The 21,866-nt window shown below is 55.6% G+C and overlaps 1 protein-coding gene across 4 annotated transcripts; it reads right to left on the minus strand.

Moving 5' to 3' along the window:
- Positions 1-2,440: 2,440 nt before the first annotated feature.
- Positions 2,441-21,484, minus strand: EPHB3 (EPH receptor B3). Of its 4 annotated transcripts, XM_016220572.2 has the most exons (16): positions 21,376-21,484; positions 12,943-13,007; positions 11,115-11,787; positions 8,657-8,812; positions 7,592-7,942; positions 7,335-7,459; positions 6,995-7,154; positions 6,807-6,915; positions 6,376-6,428; positions 5,291-5,413; positions 4,912-5,159; positions 4,212-4,427; positions 3,951-4,100; positions 3,669-3,862; positions 3,412-3,567; positions 2,441-3,309 (listed from the first exon to the last, which is right to left on the minus strand). In XM_016220572.2, the coding sequence occupies exons 1-16, from the start codon at positions 21,482-21,484 to the stop codon at positions 3,201-3,203; spliced, it is 2,997 nt and encodes a 998-aa protein (XP_016076058.2). In that variant the 3' UTR covers positions 2,441-3,200. The 4 variants fall into 4 exon arrangements, with proteins under 4 accessions (XP_016076058.2, XP_016076057.2, XP_016076055.2 ...); XM_016220571.2 differs by having other exon boundaries at positions 3,951-4,427; XM_016220569.2 differs by lacking the exon at positions 21,376-21,484 and adding an exon at positions 13,291-13,801 and having other exon boundaries at positions 3,951-4,427.
- Between the last annotated feature and the right edge of the window lie 382 nt (positions 21,485-21,866).

Consider the following 21,866-nt stretch of genomic DNA (forward strand, 5'->3'; position numbering starts at 1 on the left):
CCAGGAAAGCCAGGCCCCTCCTGAGCACTCTCATTCTTCTTAGGTAACCAGGGCCCGCCCCTCTTTGCACCCCAGCTCAGGGGTCTGAAGACTCATCCCAGGCCCCTCAGATGAGACTCAGGTTGCTGGGTTGGTTAAGCCATCCAGGTAGAAATCCACTAGGGGGAGGCGCCTTCAAGAAAGGGGATGGCTTTTGTCCTTCCTTCTTTGCATCCCTTCCCCCCACACCTCTTAGGGTGTTTGGGTTGGGAGGGAGGGCAGGCCAGGGAGGGTCTTGGAACTGAAGAGGTGAACCTGAGTAAGTGAGGTAACTTGGGGACATGGTGTGGGTGTGACTTTGGTAAGTGTGGCATGCCCCTGCCTGCTGTTTCCGTGTGTGTGTGTGTGTGTGTGTGAGAGAGAGAGAGAGAGAGAGAGAGAGAGAGAGAGAGAGAGAGAGAGAGAGAGAGGGAGAGGGAGGTGTGTGCATGAGGGGGGGAGAGGGGGCACCCAGGCTATCTGGACACGCGTGGAGGCAGGTATATGCGGTGTACTGCACCAGGCAAATCCAACAGAGTACCTTATGCACCCTGGATTTCTGGGTTCAAGACATCCCTTGAAATCTTCGGCCTGGGGCGCACATACCAAGGATCGCTGGTCACTGTGCGGCTCCCAGCCCCCACTCCTGCTCTGGCTCTCCTACTGGGTACCTGCGGACCCAGTAGGGGGCGACGTCTCACCTCTTCCGGCACAGCCCCCATTCCATACTCCTGCTGACACGGTTAGAGTGGCGGGATAGGGCGGTGAGGGGGGTCACTGCAAGAGACCCTCCACGGACCCTCCCCTGTCCCCGAGACTGAGAAGTAGGCAGTGGATACTTGAGCAGGAGCTTGGAGTGCCCCCTCGCCTTTATCTTAGCCCTCAGCCTGGGAATGCGGCTGGAGGTGTGCTGGACGCCACTCGGCACCGCGTCCTCTCCCCGGCGGCCTGCGACACCTCGCACCGTTGACAGCTCTGGCGCCTAGGCCCAAGGCTCCCTCGGTCCCCATCCCCACACTCGGCAGTGTCCCCAACCAGGGAAGAAAGGAGGCCTCCCAAAGGAGCTGCTTCCTCACCCCCTCGCAGCCTCGGGGATGCCGTGGCCAGAGCTTTGCGGGGCGCCCCTCCCCCGGGCCAGCTACTGCAGCGCTGCACTGGGCTCCGTGGGGGGAATACTAAGGAGCCGGCGCGGTCAGAGCTCGGCGCGGAGGGGCTGGAGCGGTCCCGGGGGCCTGCGCCGCGCTCCCGCTGCCCGGGCCCTCTTCTCTCCGCCAGGCAGCCGCTGGCTGGGCGCTGAACGAAACCCTCAGCGTCGACTCCCGCAGCCTCCGCCCTCGGGGCCCGGTCCCCTGACCTGAAAGAACTGCCCCGGGCCTCCAGGCCTGCAGCTCCGCCAACCCCTAGCTACCACCCCATTTAAAATTCCCCTACGAAGCTCGGCCCCCCTGGAGGCATCCCGGAGATGTGAGGAGCCTCAGAGATCAAGGAGGCTTTGTCCACGCCCCTCCCCCTACAGGGTCTAGTCCATGGCCCTCCAATTTAGGCTATGCAGGTACCTTGGAAACCTGTTCCATGCCATGCAAGGGGTTTACTGCTCAAGGGCCCCTCTTTACGCTGGGAAAACGACTGCACCTGCCCCCACCACCAACACTCTTCTGCATCCAAAGGGTCTCTGGGCACCCCCACGTTTTCTCCTTTAACACTTGCAGAAGCTGTTTTCCTAACCCTCTCCCTGGTTCTTATTATTTATCCTCTGAACCTTTCAAGTGTACAGGCAGTCTTTGGGTGGGAACCCCAGATGGGGGCCTCACTTATTTGGCTCAGTGACTTCGAGCAAGTTACTTAACCTCTCCTTTTCCTCCACTGAAAATGGAGATAGAAATACTTTCTTCCCTGGCTCTGTTGTTGTGAGACTAAATAAGATCTGTGTATGAATGGAGCATTTTAGTGCAGTGCCTGGAGCATAGTAAGCGCTCAGAAAAGAGTAGCCACACTTCGGGCTGCTGTTTGCTGAAAGGATCTATCCTCTCCATCTAAATACCGGTGGGCTCTCATCCCTTGTCCTTAGCCACCTTCCCCTGGGAGCTGACAACCCTCTCTACCCTCAGCTCCCTCAGAGACAATGGGTGTGAAAGGATGCTGTCTATAAAACACCATCCAGACTCAAGTGTCTGCCCCCCACCCAGGAACTCTGGGCCTTACAGGGAGCTTTGGGGTAGTTTGTGCTCTACTGTCATAACCCACTGCCAAAAAGTTAGACACACTGATGCTAAAGCAAAAAAAGGGAAGTTGAGCCTGGATAAGCCTGGATCTGGTCTCCCAATGACTCCAGGAAATTCTGAAAGACTAGCGGCCAAGGACTGTGAACTTGAAGGAACCAGGGAATCCTGCCTTGGAAGTGGAATAAGAAGGGGCAAGAGAATCGTCTTATTGCCTTTATTCCGCTGACGGCCCAGCTGGCCCCTCTGCAGGGCACAGGGCCAAGCTTTTACACACTCACCCATGCTTTCTGTGCAGGCCAGTGCGTGCACACACACACACACACACACACACACACACATCGTATCTCTGGCTCTGAGAGTCAGTCTCTGGGGGGCAAGGGCTGCTCCTCAGCCTGTCCCTGCCTGCCCTTTTATGACAGCACCAAGGGTGGGGGTGGGGCAGGGCCCTCAGCCCCAGAACAAGTCCCTGTGCAAACCGGAGGTGCCAGTTGGCTTTGGAATGGGGGTGTCACATTTCCCCATTCCTAGAGCCCCCTCCTCCAGTTCCTGAGGGAGGGACTGCTCTCTTCCTACCTGGGGGGCCAGACCCCTGCCAGGGCTGGGCCCTATGGAACCCAGGCTTATCCCCCCCGCCCCTGCCAGGACCTCCGGCACTGAAAAACAGCCAAGTCTGAGGTGGTGGGGATCTCCCACTGGAGAGCAGGGAGGCCTGGGCCACCGAGGGGCTTGAGGAGGGGTCATCACCCCTTTCCTAATCCATCTTCAATATGAAGAGGTTTGGGGTACATTTTCTGGGGAGGGAGCACAGGCCTGGAGGAGAAGTCCCAGCTTGGGCCTCCCCAAACTTGCATCTTCTGGGCCACAGCCTAAGGCCAGGCATCCAAAAGTCTAATAGTCCAGCCGACCGGTCAGAGTCCCTGTGTAGTCCTTGATGGGCACACGCCCAGTGGGAGTTGGGTGTCAGACCTGCACAGGCAGCGTCTGGTTCATCTGCAGCCGCATGTCCTGGATACTGCTAAGGATCTTCTTCTGATGGCCAGCCAAGGTGACTCCGATCCGGAGCAGGTCTCTGCAGATGGACCAAGGGCCTGGTCGGTCCCTTCCCTTCTGCCCACCCTGAGCCCAGTTGAGAGCCCCCTGCCCTGCCTCTCCAAATCTGAGGCACACTTACTCTGAGGTCATCTGAGCCACCAGGTCAAAGGATGCAAACCCCGCGCTGACGAAGCTCTCCTTGTACCGCCCCATCTTAATGGCGTCCAGCCAGTCACCAACTGTCGTGAAGGTTGTATAATCCGGAACTGTGCGGTCCAGGAGGGGCTGTGACATGCTGTGGGAGAAGAGAGGAACCTGGTGAGTCCTAATAACAGGGAAGCAGGGGTAGGGCTGCTGGCTCGAGAGCAGGGAGGAAGCAGAAGCAGAGGTACTGACCCAGACTGGGCGCTGGCAATGACCTTGAGACTGGCAGCATTGCGGATGAGCTTGTCCAGGGTGTTAACAATCTGGGAGAATTTGGGCCTGAGGTTTCGGTCCCGCACCCAACAGTCTAGCATGAGCTGGTGCAGTGCTGTGGGGCAGTCCATGGGTGGAGGCAGCCGGTAATCCTGCTCCACGGCATTGATGACCTGAGCCGAGAACAGGGAAACCTGGAGTGAGCAATCACTCCGCTTCCCAGCCAGCTCCCACCCACTAGACCACTCTGGCCCCACTCACATCCTGGTTGCTCATGTCCCAGTAGGGTCGCTCTCCATAGCTCATGACCTCCCACATGACGATTCCGTAGCTCCAGACGTCACTAGCAGAGGTGAACTTCCGATAGGTTATGGCCTCTGGGGCAGTCCAGCGGATGGGGATCTTTCCACCCTGGTGAGGGGGGCACATGCCCTTCACCCTATGACTCAGGGCTGATCCCCAGCCCTGAGCCCGTGCCTGGTTGGCCCCGCCCCGAGTCTCCCTCCCGGCTGCTTTCTGTACCAGGGAGCTGGTGTAGGTAGGATCAGAGGGATCATCCTCCAGGAAGCGGGAGAGGCCAAAGTCTGAGACTTTGCAGACCAGGTTGCTGTTGACAAGGATATTGCGGGCAGCCAGGTCACGGTGCACGTAGTTCATCTCGGACAGGTATTTCATGCCAGCAGCAATGCCCCGCAACATGCCCACCAGCTGGATGACAGTGAACTGTCCATCGTTGAGCTAGAGGCAATGAGCAAGCTCAATTAGGCCCATGACCTCCTTTCTGGCCCAGGGCCTGCCCCAAGGTCTGCCTGCCCACCCTCTCCAAGTCCTCCAGGACTATGCTTTGCCTATCCTTGTGGCCATGTCCACAGGGCACTGAGAGTAAGGATGCTGCCCTACTGTGTGTCAAGCATCTGTATACAACATCTCAATTAATCCCCATGAGGACCCAAACAGATCTTACCACTCCCACTTTGCAACCAAGGAAGCTAGAATCACAGAGGTTAAGCAAAGTCTGAGGTCAGACAGGCAGTAGGAGCAGAGTCAGGATGAGAACTCTGGCCTCTCTAGCTCTGAAGACCTTGCTATTTTCCTGCACCATGCCACCTTAATAAATATTCATGGTCTTGAATAGGGTCTGTGTGACTTGTGGGAGGGGTGGTTTGCCCAACCTAGCTTTTGGGGGCAGGGGAAGGGCAAAGGGCTGGAGGCTGATTCTTACCCGGAGGAAAGAGTCTAGGGCGCAGTTCTCCATGAATTCAGTGAGGATCATAACCGGCCGACTTTTGGTAACCACACCCTCCAGCCGGATTATGTTGGGGTGGTCAAATTGACCCATGATGGAGGCCTCACTTAGGAAGTCCCGCCGTTGCCTCTCAGTGTAGCCCACCTTCAGCGTCTTGATGGCCACAAACACCTCCCGGCGGCCGGGCTGTTTCAGTCGACCCCGGCACACTTCCCCAAACTCCCCTGCAGAGCACAAGGCAAAGGTAGTAAGCTATTTCTGGGATCACTCTTCCTATACCCAGCCTGCCTCAGCCTTCCCTTGGGGTAACCCCCCCACCCCACCTCTCATGCCCGCTGTGCCCCTGAGGACTCACCAGCTCCAATCACCTCCTCAATCTTGACGCAGGAAACATCGATCTCCTTGGCAAACTCCCGCACGGCCTCATTAGGGTCCTCATAGGTAAAAGGGTCAATATAAACTTTCATTCCAGGAGCGACTAGAGGAAGAAAAGGTGGGCATGAAAGGGGGACAGCTCTTCAGGGATGGTGAGGAAACTCATCAGTCCTCATTCTCACACTGTTACCCCTGGTGGGGGCACAGGTTGCGACCTCCCTACTAAGCCAGCTCCGTTTTCCTCTCTGTTGAAGCCACAACTCCCCTCTCCCTCCTCACCAACCCCTCCGTGAGAACTAGTGACCATGAAAGACACCTAGGATTCTTCTTTCACCCTCACCTCTCATCTTGTCAAAACTTCTCTCAAATTTGCCTCTCCCAGCATTCACACTACTTTTGTCCTTGTCCAGGCCTTCAACACTCAAACTGTTGCCATAGCCTCTTAGCTGGGCTCTCTGCCTCTGGACTTTTCCCACCAATCTACCTGCATACCTGTTTTCCTAAAACAATACTTTCATTGTATTACTCCCCACCTTGAGAGCCTTTCCCATTACCTATGGTGGAGTCAAGTCCCAACTCCTCTGCCTGCCTTTCACGACCCTCCAAGGACTAGCCGCAAGTACATAGCCTTGCTTCCCGGCAGCTGTCAAACCAGTCTTCTCACTGCCCCCACAATTGGGCACTCTCTCTACCACCCACTACCTTCTAGAGGCTTTTCTAGCCAGGCATGCTCTCCCTCACCTCTCTAAATCCTACTCATTATGCCTGGTTCAGCTGAGCCCAAGGCCACCTCCTCCAGGAAGCCTTCCTCTTCTCTGAACTCTTACTGCCCTTTATAAAAGGAACACCCAGCTTAACATTTAATTGTTCTCTCATTGTTTCCTGTGTATACACATCTTGTCTTTTTCACAGGACTAACTGCCTTTGAGGACAGGGGTCACATCTCATTCATCTCTGAGGCTGGCGGGAGTGAGGTAGGGGCTCAGGAAATGGCACTGATTGGAAGCAGGAGGAGGCATCTCCAAGCCCTGCAGGGACCAAGGGAGCTTAAGGAGACAAACTCACTGTATTGCTGCAGCTTCTCCGTGTATTCTGAATCAGAGCCATGCCGCTGTTTCCTGGAGGGGGAGGGGGAGGGGAGGCCTGAGACAAGTCCCACAGCAATCTTTATTCAGGGGACCCTAGGGCTCACAGGAGGGGCAGAGTGCCCAGGGGATGGCCCAATGCCTGGTTGTAAGGTCGGTGGTTACAGCAGCCACTAGGTCTCTGGGCAAGGGGCTCAGTGGACTTCGTCCACTCTGCCAGAACCTTCAGGGGATGCAGGGGGACAGGATGAGAATGTGGATGTGGACTGGAGAGGACCTTTCCAGCAAGGAGAGCCTGGGCCCAGGAAGGCTGTGGCTCTGGATTTGACATAGGTAATAATTCACTTGGGCACTAGGGTGCTAAAGGGAAGCTCTAGTCAGCCGTGGGAGCAGACGTGGGCCTGGGAGTACCTGAGGCAGACAACAGCAATGACCACAATAGCCACCACAAAGACAAGCCCAGCCGTGGCAGAACCCACAATGAGGGGAAGCTGCTCCTGGAGCTGCTGGGCACTGGAGCCTGGAGACAGAGAGGGCACTGGTGAGTGGAAGGATGGAAAGTATGGGCTGGGGCACAGACAGACACAGAGGGTCTGTACCTCTCTCACTCGTGGTCTCAAACTCAGCTGGTCGGCTGTACTGTCCATAGCCAGCTACGGTGCGGGCACGGACCTGGACCACATAGCGAGCTTCGGGCCGCAGCCCATCCAGTTGCACAGAGTTCTTCTGGCTGGTCACCGTGGAGGCGATGCCCTCACTCTATACCATCAGGAGGAAGGAGGTGTCTCAGTGGGTCCTGAGGCCAGTCAGCCCCTGCCAACCCCCGAGCCCACCCCATGGCCCCCTCAGGACCCAAGGCCTTACTCCCAAGGGTCCCTGACACTATCTGGGAGTAATCTTCTTGTCCCAAGGCCTCCTCCTGCCCCTTGAGGCTCTGACCTTCTCAAAGTACTTCATCTCATAGTCCAGGATGACGCCGTTGGGCCGCTCGGGGGGTGCCCAGGACAGTGTCAGGCTGCTGCCCGAGCTGCTGTGCAGGTGGAGTGTAGGCACTTCGGACGGGGCTAAGGGAAGAGTGGGGGGTTCAGGACGGAGTTCCCATGGGCCCCCTGGTGGTCCGTTGGCAGGCCCTAGGAAACCTCAACTCTTTTCGGGGAAAATGACCCAGGCCCTACCCTCCTGAGTCCCTTCCTCACCAGCCTGGTTGGTGGTGATATTCACAGCTGCATAGCGGGGCGGCAGAGGGCTCTTGCCCGAGACACCATTGACTGCCTGCACCTCAAAGGTGTAGCGTGTGTGGGCCAGCAGATGGCTGATGTGGACCCGGCGCTCTGTCAGGCCCAGCTGCCGAGGCACAAATTCTACGTTGTCATCACAGCGTGAGCAGGCCAAGGCACCCCCGGCCCCAGGGCCCCCATGGCACTTCTTGCAGATGACATTGTATAGGAGGTCATCCCGGCCACCCAGGTCCCGGGGTTCACTCCACTCAAGGATCAGCGAGGTCTCATTCACATTGGAGATCACACCCCGGGGTGGAGATGGCACAGCTGCAGAGAAAGAGGAGGAGAAGGGAGTGAACTAAGGGCCCTAGGACTACCCTCTGCACAGAGTTCCTGCACACTCCAACCTGCTCTCTACCTTCCTGTCTTTGCCTCTGCTTTAATAAGCAAAGTACCTTTCCTATACTTTTTCACTGGACAGACTCCTATTTAGCCTTCAAGGTTCAACTTGAGATGTCACCTCCTCTTGGAAGCCTTCTTAATTCATCTTCTTCCTGTCCTCTGCACTTCCATAACACAATTCCTGGGCATCCTTCCAGCCCAGCACTTAGCACATTATATGGTCATTATCTGTCTTCATATCTGTTTCTCCCACCAGGCTGGGTAGTGATTGTATCTTATTCTCCTCTACATCCCTGGTGCCTGGCACAATGCCTGGCACACCAAAGGCCAGAGCAGGGAGAAAGAGGGACACCAGGCTTCCCCAGAGATGTGAGACCCACTCTGTGATTAGAACTGGGCCAAGAAAGCCACAGTTCTACACAGAGGAAGATGGACTAGAAGGCCCCAGCCAGTTCCTGATGCTCAAGAGCTAGTAAGTGCTTATTAAATGTTGGTAGAAGGGTCAGTCACTTCCTAGCTGAGCCTCAGTTTCCCCATCTGGAAAATGGAGATATTCATAATGACTGTTTAGGCCTTTCCAGGCTGGCCCACAGAGGCAAGGCCTGGAGCTAGGGAGTGTAAGGACGTGGGTTCACTCACTGGTACAGGCACTGTCTGCAGAGTCCGAATCTGCACGGTAGAAGTTATTGTGGCAGGTGCAGATGCTGGCAGCTGGCGAGGTGGTGCGGCTGTTGGGGGGGCAGGGGAGACAGGGCCCCTCTCCCTGCTTTGCCTTGTAGCTCCCAGGGGGACAGGCTGCAGGGAAGAAGAGGATGGACGTGCTCACCTCCCTTCCCTGTAGACACCGATCCTCCACACCACCGTGAGAATCTGGCCCTTCCCCAGCACAGGTCTTGGCCCTTCCACCTTCTAGACTGTGGGGGCCACGCTGGTATTGCCTAACTCCAACTGCAGCTACAAAAGGCCCTTTAGCCCCATGGAAACCTCACGTCAGCAAATTCCTCTCTGACCCTGCCCCCTCACCTGGGGCCTCATTGATGAAGACTTCAGCCTGGACAACCTGGGCTTGTCAAGGCAGGGAAGAGAGAAGAGGAAGAGGCGGAAGATGGGAAGAGACCACTAGCAAACTGGCAGCACCCTGTACTTGGATGGGAAGCCCCATCCCTCTCTGAAGCTAGAGGAAAATCATAGGACCCTCAAGGCCACTCTAGGGCAGGCTGGAGATGGGGGCCTGTGAGTTTCACAGCCAACTTCTCTCCCCACCCATCAGGAGCAAAGTAGCTTCTTTCTGCCCTTGGGCAGGGTTGGAGGCAGAAGAGGGGTGAGAAAAGGAGAGAAAGAAAACAGACAGGAAAGCTGGGGTCACCTGAAGTTCAGAGGCCTCAAAGCATCCACAAGGGGAACTTTAGGCTCCAGAGAGAGCCCAGAGCTGGATGCCTGAACATCTCTTCTTTGCTATCTCTCCTACTGTCTACGCATCTACACTTGGGCCCCTGGATTTGGGGTCTGTATGTTCCCCAGATCTATGATGGCCAAATAATTTATTATTCAAACTGGAATATTTTGAGAGTGAAAGGGATCACTAGTAATAACCATGTTAGGACAATGGGCATAAACTAGGAATGCCCTGGACACACTAAAGCATGTGGTCACCCTATCCATAAATGACTACCTCTGGGAGGTCATCCAGAGTGTGGAATGCCCAGAGTTGGGTCTATGCCTTTCTCTGGGATTTAATCTCCCCTCGCTAAGGTGATATTCCATCCAAGCTCTTTAAACCAGTGGGGGAGGGGGCAGAGGCCAGGCCAGCCTGGTTGCCATGGGAACCAGCATGCATTTCCTGCCAGGGACCTGCAGAGTGTTAGCCCCTCTTCAGGCTGTCAGGCTCATCACCCCCACCCCCTTTCTCCACTTAGGAAGAGGAAGTCTGGGGGCAGGTTCCCATAGAGAAGTGAGAGGGGCCTGGCAAGGCACTATTCACCTTCTCAGGACAACATCCAACACTGGCCTCACACACAGGTTGGGCTGCCAGCCCCCTCACACTTAGGGCTATGCTTAGAGCCAGCTCCCACCCCTCAAAGCTATAGGCTTCAAGTGCCCAGGAAGAGAATCGGGCAGAGGGGACAGAAGACAAGGTCCGGGCACCTTGTCCTGCACAGTAGAACGCTGGACCAGGCTTTAGGCCCAGTTCCCACAATCCCAGCTTTGAGTGCAGAACCTCTCAGAGACTCAGCTTCCTTATCAGCAAAATAGAGAACATAACTGCAATTGGCATTAAAAGGTATGGTGAGACTCAAATAAGAGAAGTCTAGCACACTATAAGGTTGAGTCTCGGCAAGCCACCAGAGACAAGCCTCCTAACCTCCTATATAGAAATAAGGAGAAAACAATCCCTGATCCCTGTGCATACCAGGGCTCCTGAGAGTCACACTAAACTCACACAGCATTTGTGCTCACCACATGCCAAGCACTGCTCCAAGGCTTCACATGCATCTACCCATGAAGCCCCACTCCACCTCCACGAAGAAATCGTTACTGTCCCCGTTCTGCACACTTGGAAACCGAGGTTCAAAAGTTAAGTAATTTGCCCAAGGTCTCACAGGTGCTAAGACGCAGAGGCAGGACTCAGGTTTCACGGACTGGGCCCCTGTCCACCGTGCATAAATACTGCCTTTCAAGGAGCAGATAAGACCCCAAGGTGAAAGGGCCAAGCACTAGATGCCACAGCCCTTGTCCCCAGTAGCATTTCCAGGTAAGGCATACCCTTGGGGTGGGACAGGCAGGCATCTTTGCCGGCCTCCTGAGTCTCCGACCAGGTTCTCTAGGGCCTCCTTGTCAAGAATTCTCCATGTCTCTCTTTCTCTCTCTTTAGTTTCTTTTTTTTTTCTGTTTTTATCCTGCCACCTCTCCTCATTTTCTTTCATCTCCCTCTTTGCACCACATTTTCTGCACCTTCCCTCTTCCGTTTTCTCCCCCTACCCCAGACCTGACACCAGACTATCTTGTCTGGCAGGTAGGAAGCAGTAGACAGGGGGCAATAGGTGGCTGTTGCCCAAGCCCTTCCCTCCCTTTCCCCCCCAGGCCAGTTTCTACTCACGACGGCACTGGGACTCCTTGGCAGCTGGCTCGTGGCCGGTGGCACAGGTGCAGGCGCCCACAGGCACCATCCACTCCCCATCACCGTTGCAGTAGAGCTTGAGTGGCACTGACACCTCTACAGCATTAGGGATACAGGTGCCAGGGGCAATGACCAGTGAGGTGGCCTCGGCCCCAGTGAGGGTCTCTGGGAAGAGGGCAAAGCCTGCAGTGGTGGATGCACACTTCTTATAGAAGGCACGCACAGAGATGAGTGACATGCAGGCACCCTGGTCCTGGAAGGCCAAGTAGAAGCCGGCCTTGGACAGCGGCCCGAAGCTGCGCACCTTAGTGTTAACACGGCCAGCATCAAGCCTTGAGAAGCTCTCATCAGGCGCGATGGTGTCCACCTTAACGTAGGGATTCTCCATCCAGAAAGGGGAGGAGGCCGAGGCCACATCGCTGTCAGCCTCATAGTAGAAGAGGTTGAAGGTCTCCTTGCAGGAGCCAGGGATGTTGGGGATGCTGTTGCAGTCACGCACAGTGAACTTGAGCTCCACGTAGACCCGCTGCACATCCCGCCGCCAGATGAACCCCGTTCGAAGCCAGTTGTTCTGGTTTGGCTCATGCACGTTACACACCTGGTACGTGCGGATGGGGTTCATGGCCTCGTCGTAGCCACTCACCTCTTCCCACTGTACATGGACCAAGTGAAAAAGACAGGGAGTGAGCACCAACATTTTCCAGGTGCTTACCACATGCAGAGATCTGCAATATTTACTTCACAGAGATGCTTCTGCGGTGTAGTAGCTGAACACACAGACTAAACTATCTGGGTTCAAATCCCAGTTCTTTGCTTGCTGTATAACTATGGGTAAGTCACTTAACCTCCCTGTGCCTCCATTTCCCCATCTGTAACCTGGCAAGAATAAAGACATACAAGGGATAAATGACTTTAAATGAATAAAGTAGTCAGGGCACTTGATAAATATTATGTGAGTATTAGCCATGATATTTATTATCTTTGTGCTTAGTTTCACTGTCTGTAAAAAGGGGCTGATGGGAAGTAAATGAGGCTGTGAGGAAGTAATATATAGTAATGGGTTCATAAGAGTGCTTGAAATAAAGCAAGCATGCAGTAAAATTGGCTATCACATTTATTCTTTACAACAACCCCATGAGAAGGTGCATCTGTTTTCCCCACTCTAGAGAAAAGGAAGTCAGGGCTCACAAAGGCAGGGACTTGCCCAAGGTCATACAGTCAGGATTGGGGACTGAAGGCCTGTAGTGTCTCTCAACCCTAGCGTTCCAGAGCTTAGTGTAGTTGTAGAGGACAACTAGGGAGGTTAATTAGAATATTTTAGAGATGTCAGGACTACATAAATTTAACAGTCAAGAAATGGAGGCCCAGAAAGGTAAAGTGCCTTGCCAAAAGTCACAGAGCAAGTCAGAGATCTGGAACCAAAGGTTCCTGGTTCCCAAGCCAGTCCTCTTCCCAAGGACCCAGGAAGGAGGGAGAGAGTCAGGGTAGACAAGCAAAGGGCTGTCAGGCAGGAGAGGGATGGGAATAGGCTGAAGACAGGGTGAGGGGTGGACAGAGAATGGGACAAAGAGAATGCATGTGGGACGTGGGGCACATGAAGGGTGAGAGATAAAAATACCCACAGAGATGGGCCATCAGGCAAAGAGGCAGGTGACAGGTGAAAAGGATGGGGATGTTGCTGGAAGTGAAACTGACAGGCAGAGAGAGAGGCAGCCTTTCTCCAGCCCTGGTAAGACGAGGAGGATGGACGCTGGAGATGCCAGTGGCAGCCAACACTCAGGTGAGATGGTGAGGAAGGAAATCTTACCCCAGTTTCTGGATGAGATGTCCATGCCAACTCAGACGTCACCCATTTTGTGTCCATGAGCGTCTCTGGGGGAGCAAAAGAAAAAAGGTCAGGGGCCAAGCTGAGAATGGGAAGAAAGAGGTCACCTAGTAAAAGCCAAAACACCAGAGACCGATTCCCACCAGGCACCACCCCACCCCTCCCTTAAGTCCCCAAAGCCTTCAGCTCCCCTGCCCTGGGGAAGACCCTGCAGGCATCACCAGAGATGTCACAGCCCCAAAGATGTCAGGTCAGGCCAGCTGAGAGTGGGTGTCTGCTGCTGACCCAGGCCTGGGTTAATGAGGCAAGAGCCAGGGCCAGTTCACACACCTACAGTTTCTGCTAATCTCCGCACAAAGGGGCCAGCAGAGCCTTTATTCTGGAACAAAGGACCGTGTGCTTCAGACCCTGCTGCCCAAGCCTCCCCTGACTCCATTCCGAACACAAAGGCCCAGCCCCACACACGCCCAGGGGAAGGGGAGGGCAGTTACAGGCCAGAGCCACTCCACCTCAGCCTCCCTCCCACTCAACCATGTCTGGGGGATGGGGCAGGAATGCTCTTTGAGGGTGGGAAGAAGGCCATCAAGACCCAGACCAGCTCCTTGAGAGCTAGTGAAGTTCTTCCCACAATCTTTAGATAAAGGTCCTGTTGGTGTACTCCTTTTACAGACAAGAAAACCAAAGCTCAGATAAAGTAAATTATGGCCTAAGGTAAAACTGCTAGGAGTTGAGGTGAAGGGTTGAAAGGTGGCTCAAATTCAGGCCTATTGATTCCACAACTAACCCCTTAACCAGGGCACTCTCACTGCAATATGTTCCTCTGTAAGAGAGGAAAAAAGAAAGTCTGGAAAGCTGCTGTGTATCCTTTAAGTCCCAACCAAATGGTCACGGCTTCCAGGAAGCCTTCCCTGACCCCCTAAGTCAGGGTTAGATGCCTTCCTTTGTGCATCCAAGGCCAGGGGCTTTGTCACAGCACCAATCCTTTTCTAAATTGCGGTTTCTTATCTGTTTCTCCTTGCTCTGCCACAGGAGGAGCCCATTCATGTTTCTGACATAAAACTGCTTCCCGAAGAACCTGGCTCTGGGTTCTAGCTGGACAACTCTGCTCTCTGACAGTGTGACCCCAAGATCAGATCTAGGAGCAGGAAAGAGGGGAAAGAAGTGCCAGCTCCTTTCTTACAGCCTAGAAGACAGGGCAGCCAGCCATCCTCCCTTCAGGTCGGAGCTGGAATGGGGCAGAGCCAGTCCAGAAATTCTGGAGGCCTCTACATCAGCAATGGGGCAGGCTGAGAGCACCCAGAGGGAAAAGACCCAAACCCCACAGGCTCCAGGCTTGTGGCCCTCATTGGTTTCCTGCAGTCTGGGTCTGAGCTGAGGATGGTGGATGAGGCAGTTGTGACCCCAGGCCTTCAAGTGAGCAATGGGGGCAGCCAGGCAGCAGCCATTCACTTCGAGTGAGACCCTGTCCTCTCCCTGCTGCAGCGCTGGTCCCTGGAGGGCAGGCTGCAGGGTGAGTTCTCCCAGCCTCATGGTGGGTGTCCTGTGAGGCCCCTCTGGCAGAGAGACAGATAGACAGACACAGACACTGGGTGGGGGACGGGAAGGAAGAGGAGATGGGCAGAAACAGGGGTCCAGAGACAAGCAGGGAAAGAGACTGGAGGCAGCGCAGGGGCCTCATAGAGGCGGACGGTGGGCGGCACCGGACAGGAGAGCTGTGCGGAGACTGCTGGCTAGGACCAGACAGCTGGGATGTCCGGCGGCGCACTACAAAAGACAGTGAGATGGAGAGACAAGGAGGCCCAAGGAGACAGAGGCAGAGAGGGAGGTTGCCAAGTGGCCTCTTCCCCAGCCAGCAGCCCAAAGTAGTCCTGTCCCTGGGAGCCGGCCCAGCCAAATGCACACCTCCCCCAGCCAGCCAGCCAGTCCGCCTGCTTGTCTGCCCGCTGCCCGCCACCCGCCCGCCGAAGCAGGCGAGGCTCCCACCGCTCCCTCGGCTGCCTCCCTCCTCCTTCTCTCTCACTTCCTTCTGCTCAGGCTGTGCCAAACCCATCTGGAACTGTTTAAACCCAAATATTCAGCCCCCTCCCCCCCTCCAGCCAGATTCCTCCACAGTTTAAAACAAGCCCTGCGCTGGCTCTGAGGGAGGGAGTGGAAGGAGGGGACCGTAGGGAGGTGGGAAGAGGGAGGCGGGCAGGAGAAAGGGGGAGGCTCTTCATTTCTGTTTAATTTCTGGGGAACGAGAGAGGGAGGAAGGGGATCGGCCCTTGGCCATCGCTCAGCCTTGGCCATCGCTCAATCTCCGCACATTTTTCCCATTAATGAGGAGAGGACTTGGATTTCGAGTCATGTGTGCCTGAGGAAGGGCTCCGGTCACCCTGAAGGGGAGGGGGGTTGCTCTCAGGGGGAGGGAGGGGTCTGCCCCCTTCAGCAAGGCAGAGACCTGAGGTGCCAGAGTCCCAGCCTCAGGAAGGGTGTGTGTGGGGCAGGGAGCAGAATCCCTCTGTCTGTGGCATTGAGAGGGAGACACCCAACCCGACAAAGCCCACCTTTTTTCTGCTGTGTGTGTGTGGGTGTGTGTGTGTGTGTGTGTGTGTGTGTGTGCGCGCGCGCTAGGGTTGAGGTAAAGGATATGAGGTGTAGGGACAGGACAAAAGAAAAGTGAGTGAGCAGTCTCCAAACTCACCAGCTGTTGCCTGCACCCCTACCCTCCTCCGTTCCACCACGTGGCTGCTGGAGGGAGACCAGAGAGCAGCTGGCCACTCTCAGATACAGGGTTTGGTCAACCAAAGAACCACAACAGCCCCCCAAAAACAAACAGGGAAGTGGACCCCAGGCCTGGGGACTCTCTGGAACTGAGCCTTCGATGTTCAGAAATGAAGCAATACCGCTTTCAGGCTTCCACAGAGCGACAGAGAACAGCCACGTGGCGGCAGCTGTGTGGCCCTCGCCTGTGCACAAATACACCGATGCACACGTTTCACCCAGTTCTCAGTGGCTAGGTTCATTCCCCACCGCTGAGGCCAAAGGGTGACAAGTCAGCACGTAAGGGAGACAAAAACACGCAAAGCCACTGTTACCCACAAACACACATGGCTTCACACATAGCCATGGTCTGTCTTTTGCAGACACTCGGATGCATATGGCACAAACAGATTAGTCTTCTTTAGACATTCACATATAGTGAATCTTTCCTACACACAGATTTGGCTTGCCTTAGGCCAAACCTCACTCTTACAGCCTTCATATGTACAGATTTCCTAAGACATATGCATACATAGAGGGACACACACCCAGCAGTACATTCTCCTTACACACCTAACTGCACACTATTAGCAGCCACAAGGCACACTCTTGAATGTAGTCAAGTGCAAGCACAGACACTAGTTTTCCTGTACAGACTCTAACATCCTCTATATAGTCACACACACAGAGGCCCATTTGCACTGAAACATGCTACAGGAGCATACAGACACACTTTAAGTGTTAAAATCTAGAGTCTGTGTAAAAGCCTCAGAGGTGCATCCTTCATACACATGCAACACACACACACACACAAACACTGCAGGTAGGGTCTTTCTATGGGAAGAGTTGGGAGGGGTCAATGTCTGCTAAGAAAGCTGTGGTACTGGGGTAAGCTTGACCAGAGGTGCAGGGAAGGAGCAAGCCTCACACCTGCTTCCTGTCACCCTGGCACAGGCACGAGCTGTCACAGGTCACTAGGCTGGGGGTGGGGCAGGGGCATGAAGATGATTCTGGGTATGGCTTGGTACAGCCTCCCCAGGTAGAGCCTCTGGCCAAGCAGCAGGCCACTTCCCTGCCAGCACAAGAGCACTGTCCCAAGGGTCCTTGAGCCCTTGGGGAGGGGGCAGCATCATGAAGAGATCTAGCCCCAAGAACTTTGGGCAACACTTCCACACATAAGTTGGGATCCAGCATGAGGAGAACAAGGCACCCAGCCTGTGTCTGAGGGCCTCATTGGGACATCCTAGTACAGGGGCACCAGCTAGGCCCCCTGCCCTGGCCCCCACGCCTACCAGAGCCCACAGCACCCTAACCCGGGAATAGGGTGTCAGTGAAACTCAGGAAACCAAAAAATTCTAGAGACTGTAGCAAGATGCTTCCAGGCCAAATTCCAGCCCAGGGACTTTGAGGTGGTGGAAAAAGTCATGCCCTGGGGCTGGACCAGCAGAGTGTGAAGGGGCAGGAGGACAGAAAGGCTGTGGTCTGGGCAATAAGGAACATCCCAGAGCTCTGCCTGCAAAGAAAGAACTGCATGCCATCCCTGAGTTGCATCCCCCACACACATCGGTCCCAACCTCAGCCAACCAACTCCAGGGATCTGTCCCCAGTCTTCTCTCATGTGTTGATGTATGTATATGCATGTACCAACCTGCACACTCAGGGGTGGTTAGCCTGAGGAACAAGGGGGTCTTGGGGGAACCCTGCCATGGGACCTGGAGGAGCCCAACTTTACACCCAAGGCCACTTCCCTCATCTACCCACCCCTGCCATGGCCCCCTGGCCCTCAAGTCTGGGAGGGAGGAGTGGGGAGCATCTCAGAACAGAGAACACATTTTGTTTTTCATTCTTCCCCTCAGATCATGGGGATTTATAATTAAATAAACCTGAAAGGGAGGAGAAGGGAGGAAGAAGCACAGGGCAGGGAGCCCAGATGCCTCAGTGCTCATCCATGCCCCGCACCCCAGTCCTGGCCCTGCCAGACAGTCAGAAGGATGGATGGACAGCTAGCCCTTAGGTGAGGCCTTTGAGCCCTTCCCAGGGATCCGGGTCACAGCGGGTCTGGCCAGGAGTCTGGGACAGAAGGCAATAGGAGACCTGGCGCCAGGGCCAGCCCTTGGGGCAAGGGGCCTCTCCCACCCCATCAGGTGTCCAGCTGTACCTAGGCTCCCTCCCCACACTCCCCCTTCCCTCCCCCTCAGCTTCCCAATCCAGACAAACCAGTTTGACTCAGCACAACAGGCAGGGCTACAATTTTAAAACTATGCAGGCCTGGTGATTCAGCCTCTTCATGCTGTTTAATTAGTATAAGGCTGGTGGTGGAGGGTGGCAGAGGCCTTGCCCATGGCAGCTTCAGCTTTAGCTCACTGCCGCTGAGGCCACAGCACCAGCGGCAGCAACAGCAGTTCTGGCTAAAGGGAGGGCAGTGACAAGCAAACTGGTTCCCCCAAATACCTGCCACTGTCTCTCAGTTGCAGCTCTTTAGTGCCAGCTCATGACAAACAGGGATGGAGGGTGGGGGCCGCCAGAGGCAACTCAAACAAGTGAGCCAGCACAAAAATCCCAGGCTGTTGTCCCCTCTCAGCTACCAGCTACACAGTGGTCACTGCTGCTGCCTGAGAAAGAGACGGACTCACACACTGCCTCTTTCCCTCAGGGACCCGGTCCACTGCAGCAGCAACTCAGCTAACAATCCAGCTAACGTGGCCACCGGGAGGGGGCTGCACAGGCTCTGGATCTCACAACTGTTTCTCTTTTCTCAAAAGGGTCTTACATTCCCAGCAGGGACCTCCTCATCCTATCTCAAGCATAAGGGCCCTATGGTTCAAACAGCTTTCCTCTTCCCACACCTGTTCTTGGTCCCGAAAGGGAGAATGATCTTGGTTTGGGAGACTGGGGAACATTACTCGAAAGGAAAGTGAGTAACAAGGTGGCCTTGTTTCCCTGTGTCTGTGGATAAATCCGAGGGCAATTGTGTGTGTATGTGTGTGTGTGTGTGTGGGGGGGTAATCAATCAAAGGGCAAGCGGAGGGGTGTTTCTTCAACTAGGGAGGACAAGCAGGACCCTGTCTCCATTCTTATGGAAAATTAATGAGATCCTTTGATACAGAGTTTTGCTGAACCCCAAGTGTGCAGGGAGAGAAGAGCAACGGGTGCTAGATAGTATCTAATGAGTGGGTTCATGAGGGGCAGCACCTTCAGCTCAAGGACCCTAAGCCCAAATAATGACCCCCATATGTAGAGAGCCAAAGTCTCCCCTAGGCCAAGGGCAAACTAAATCCTGGCAAAGGCAAATGGAAGGCTGGAACAAGGAGGAGACTAGATTCCCTGCCTGTAAAGCTTGCCCTCTGGTCATAGCCCAGGACCTCCAAGTCTACCCATCCCACCCTTCCAGCTCCAGAATAGGGGTGGGGGACAGGCTGGAGTCAGAGACAGCTCTCTTCCTATCTCTCCTCTTCCCCCCCAAGCTGAAGGGAGAGGGAGGTGAAGTGACAACTTCTCCCCCCTCAGATCAACCTTCCCTCCCCCCATTATTATTTCCTTTGATTGTTCTCCAGCAGGGTAAGGGCACAATAGAAATTTTCACTTCTGATGTTCCCCAAGGAGCAAACCGAGGGTAATAATAATAACAGCTAATCTTTGAATAACAATAGCTATGTGCTAAGAACTTTACACACATTAAGGATTCAATCCTCACCACAGCCAAAGGAGGTGGGTACAATCCTACCCCATCTCCCAGTGAGGGAGAACTGGAGGGTGGGTAGGGGTACAGTCTGGGCTGGGCTCAGCACCCTGAGGCATCTCTCTTTTTCCTTTCATTTTCACACACACACTTAAGACCCTAAGGTCTGAGGCTGGCAAAAGGAACTCGTTAAAGCCACACTTGGGAGGCACTGTTGCTTCCTAGGGACACACTGGCCTGGCCTCTTAAGCCAGAGAGCAGTCCTAGGTCCTGCTTCACAGCTGAGGGGGCAGGAGAGGGATAGAGGAGAGGCCACAGCTCTTCAGGTCTCTGTCTCCTAGTGAGCCCCTCAGCTCCTTGGTCTCCAGATGCCAGCTCCCAGCTAAGGCTTGCCTCAGAGGGTCTAGCAGATTGTGAGGGGTGAAAACGACGAGGACAGGGAGGAAAAGAGGGGGGAGCCTCCTCTGGTAGTGCTGGCTCACCTGACCCAAACCGCACCCCACAACAAGGGCCCTGGGGCCTGGCACACATAGCCCCATAAGCGTGTGTGCCTGTTGCCTCTCCTGGGCTAAGATACAGACCTGGGAACTCCAACAGGCTCCCTGGCTCACACCCTTGAGGCAATCAACAACAAAGCCCCACTCTGGTTTCTCACGCCAGAGATCCTATCACACACATGTGGATGAGTGTGCGCAAGTGTGGGCGCGACCTTGGTGTGTCTGTCTGAATTTGCATGTGTCCATCGGTGTGAATCGATCTGTCAGCACCAGTGGGCTCAGAGATAAACGGGGTGGGGGTCCATAGGAACATTTTTCCCCTGGAGAAAATCAGAAAGCCCCAGAAGGTGTCTTTCTCTCAGAAATGTGTTTTTTCCCTTCCAACCTTTAACTTTACCCATTGGGAAGATATGAACAAACGAAGTTACACAGAAAGTCATTTTTGTTCTTAAACTAAGAAAGTGATCAGATCTGTTAAAGACATCAAAAAAAGGTACTGTCTATATTCTAATTTTCCCCAGATTTCTGTGGTGCCCTTCCCTCCACGTTACAGGTTTTTCTTCCTTCATTTAATAGCTCAGAAATTTTTGAAACTGTGTGTTGTTTGTGACCAACGTCAGTGCCTCTGCCCCCGGCAGGCTTGTGTCAAGTGGCATGTGTGTGAGCTCTCCCACCAGGGCAAACAACACTTGGGCTGTTCATCCAAGTACAATCAGTTTGGAATTTGGAGTTACCCCCTCAGCAGCAGTCTTGGCAGGTTTCAGAGAAGCCATTGAGAAGCCCGGCCTTTTCCTACCGGCGAATGGGTAAGGCGCCCCGCTCCAACGCTACCTGGGGCCAACCCCACCACCTCCGGGGTTCAGAGGAGACCCGGGCGCTCGCGCCGTCCTGCTGAACGTGGAGGGGGCTATGCGGAGCAGTGTGCAATGCCCGTGCACCTCGTGTGCAACTGGCACTCGGTAAACCATAAACAATAACAGGCCCCCTCCGCTCCACCCCCGCAGCCATCCCCTGACAAAGCGGGGTGCTCTCACTCGCACTCTCACAATGAACTCCAACGCGTTCCTAACCAACGCCGCCCCCCAACCTGGGGAGTCCCACTTCGCCACCATCCGCCACAACTCTGCAGCAGCCTCAGAGCCTCAGCTTGCATGGGGTCGCCACACTTCCTTGCCTCCAGGAGGTGCCTAGAACCCCGTTTCTCCGCGGGTTACTCCCACAAAAGCGCACGGCGGAGCCAAGACTCTCGGGGACATTCAAGGCGAGTCGAATTGCCCGAGATCCCACACCCCGGGCATCGCCGCGTCGGAGCCCGCCGGAGCCCCGTGAGCGCCTTGGCCCCCCGCCTTCGGTCACTGGAGCGGGCGCAGGTAGGGGACCCTCCGCAGCCGTGCGCTCAGCCGCGTCGGACCCACCCTGCGGCCCTCTGGGGCCCACGCTCGGGAGACCGCAGCACCTTCCCTGGGACGCACCCCACGCCCTCCCGACGCCGCTCACCTTCCAGCGCGTGGCAGCCGGCGGGCAGCAGCAGCGGCAGCAGCAGCAGCGGAGGCAGCAGCGGCAGGAGCCCCGGCGGCGGCGGCGGCGGCGGGCGGGCTCGGGCCATGGCCGGGGTGGGCTCCGGGAGCCGAGCCGGGCCGCGCCTAGCCGCGCCGGCGGGGCTGCGGACACCCGGGGGAGGGCCCGCTTGTTGGGCTCTGAGGAAGGCTCGCGCACGGTCCCAGGAGATCGGGCAAGGCGAGGGTGCAATTCAGGCGAACGGCTCCGGGGCCGAGGCGGCGCCCCAAGCCGGCGATGTTGGCAGGTCGGTCCCGAGGGAATCTGGACGGACCGGTCCAGGAGGATCTGGGACGCTGGAGAGCTCGGAGCCAGAGGACTCGGCGAGGCCGTCCGGGGAGAGAGGGCGCCAGTGGACGTAGATCGGGGTGCACAGTAATCCGGGGGTACGCCGCGGGCTGCACTCGGATCCGGGGCTCGGGTGCGCAGGC

The sequence above is a fragment of the Miniopterus natalensis genome, chromosome 6 (genome assembly GCF_054644295.1).
Source record: "Miniopterus natalensis isolate mMinNat1 chromosome 6, mMinNat1.hap1, whole genome shotgun sequence".
NCBI classification, from domain to species: Eukaryota; Metazoa; Chordata; class Mammalia; order Chiroptera; family Miniopteridae; genus Miniopterus; species Miniopterus natalensis.

Coding starts and splice junctions, on each gene's coding strand:
- EPHB3 (XM_016220571.2), bottom strand. CDS start 21,484: ATGGCCCGAGCCCGCCCGCCGCCGCCGCCGCCGCCGGGGCTCCTGCCG. Junction 13,008..21,375: donor CGGCTGCCACGCGCTGGAAG/GTGAGCGGCGTC, acceptor TTGCTCCCCCAG/AGACGCTCATGGACACAAAA. Junction 6,429..6,806: donor ATTGCTGTTGTCTGCCTCAG/GTACTCCCAGGC, acceptor CTCCCCCTCCAG/GAAACAGCGGCATGGCTCTG.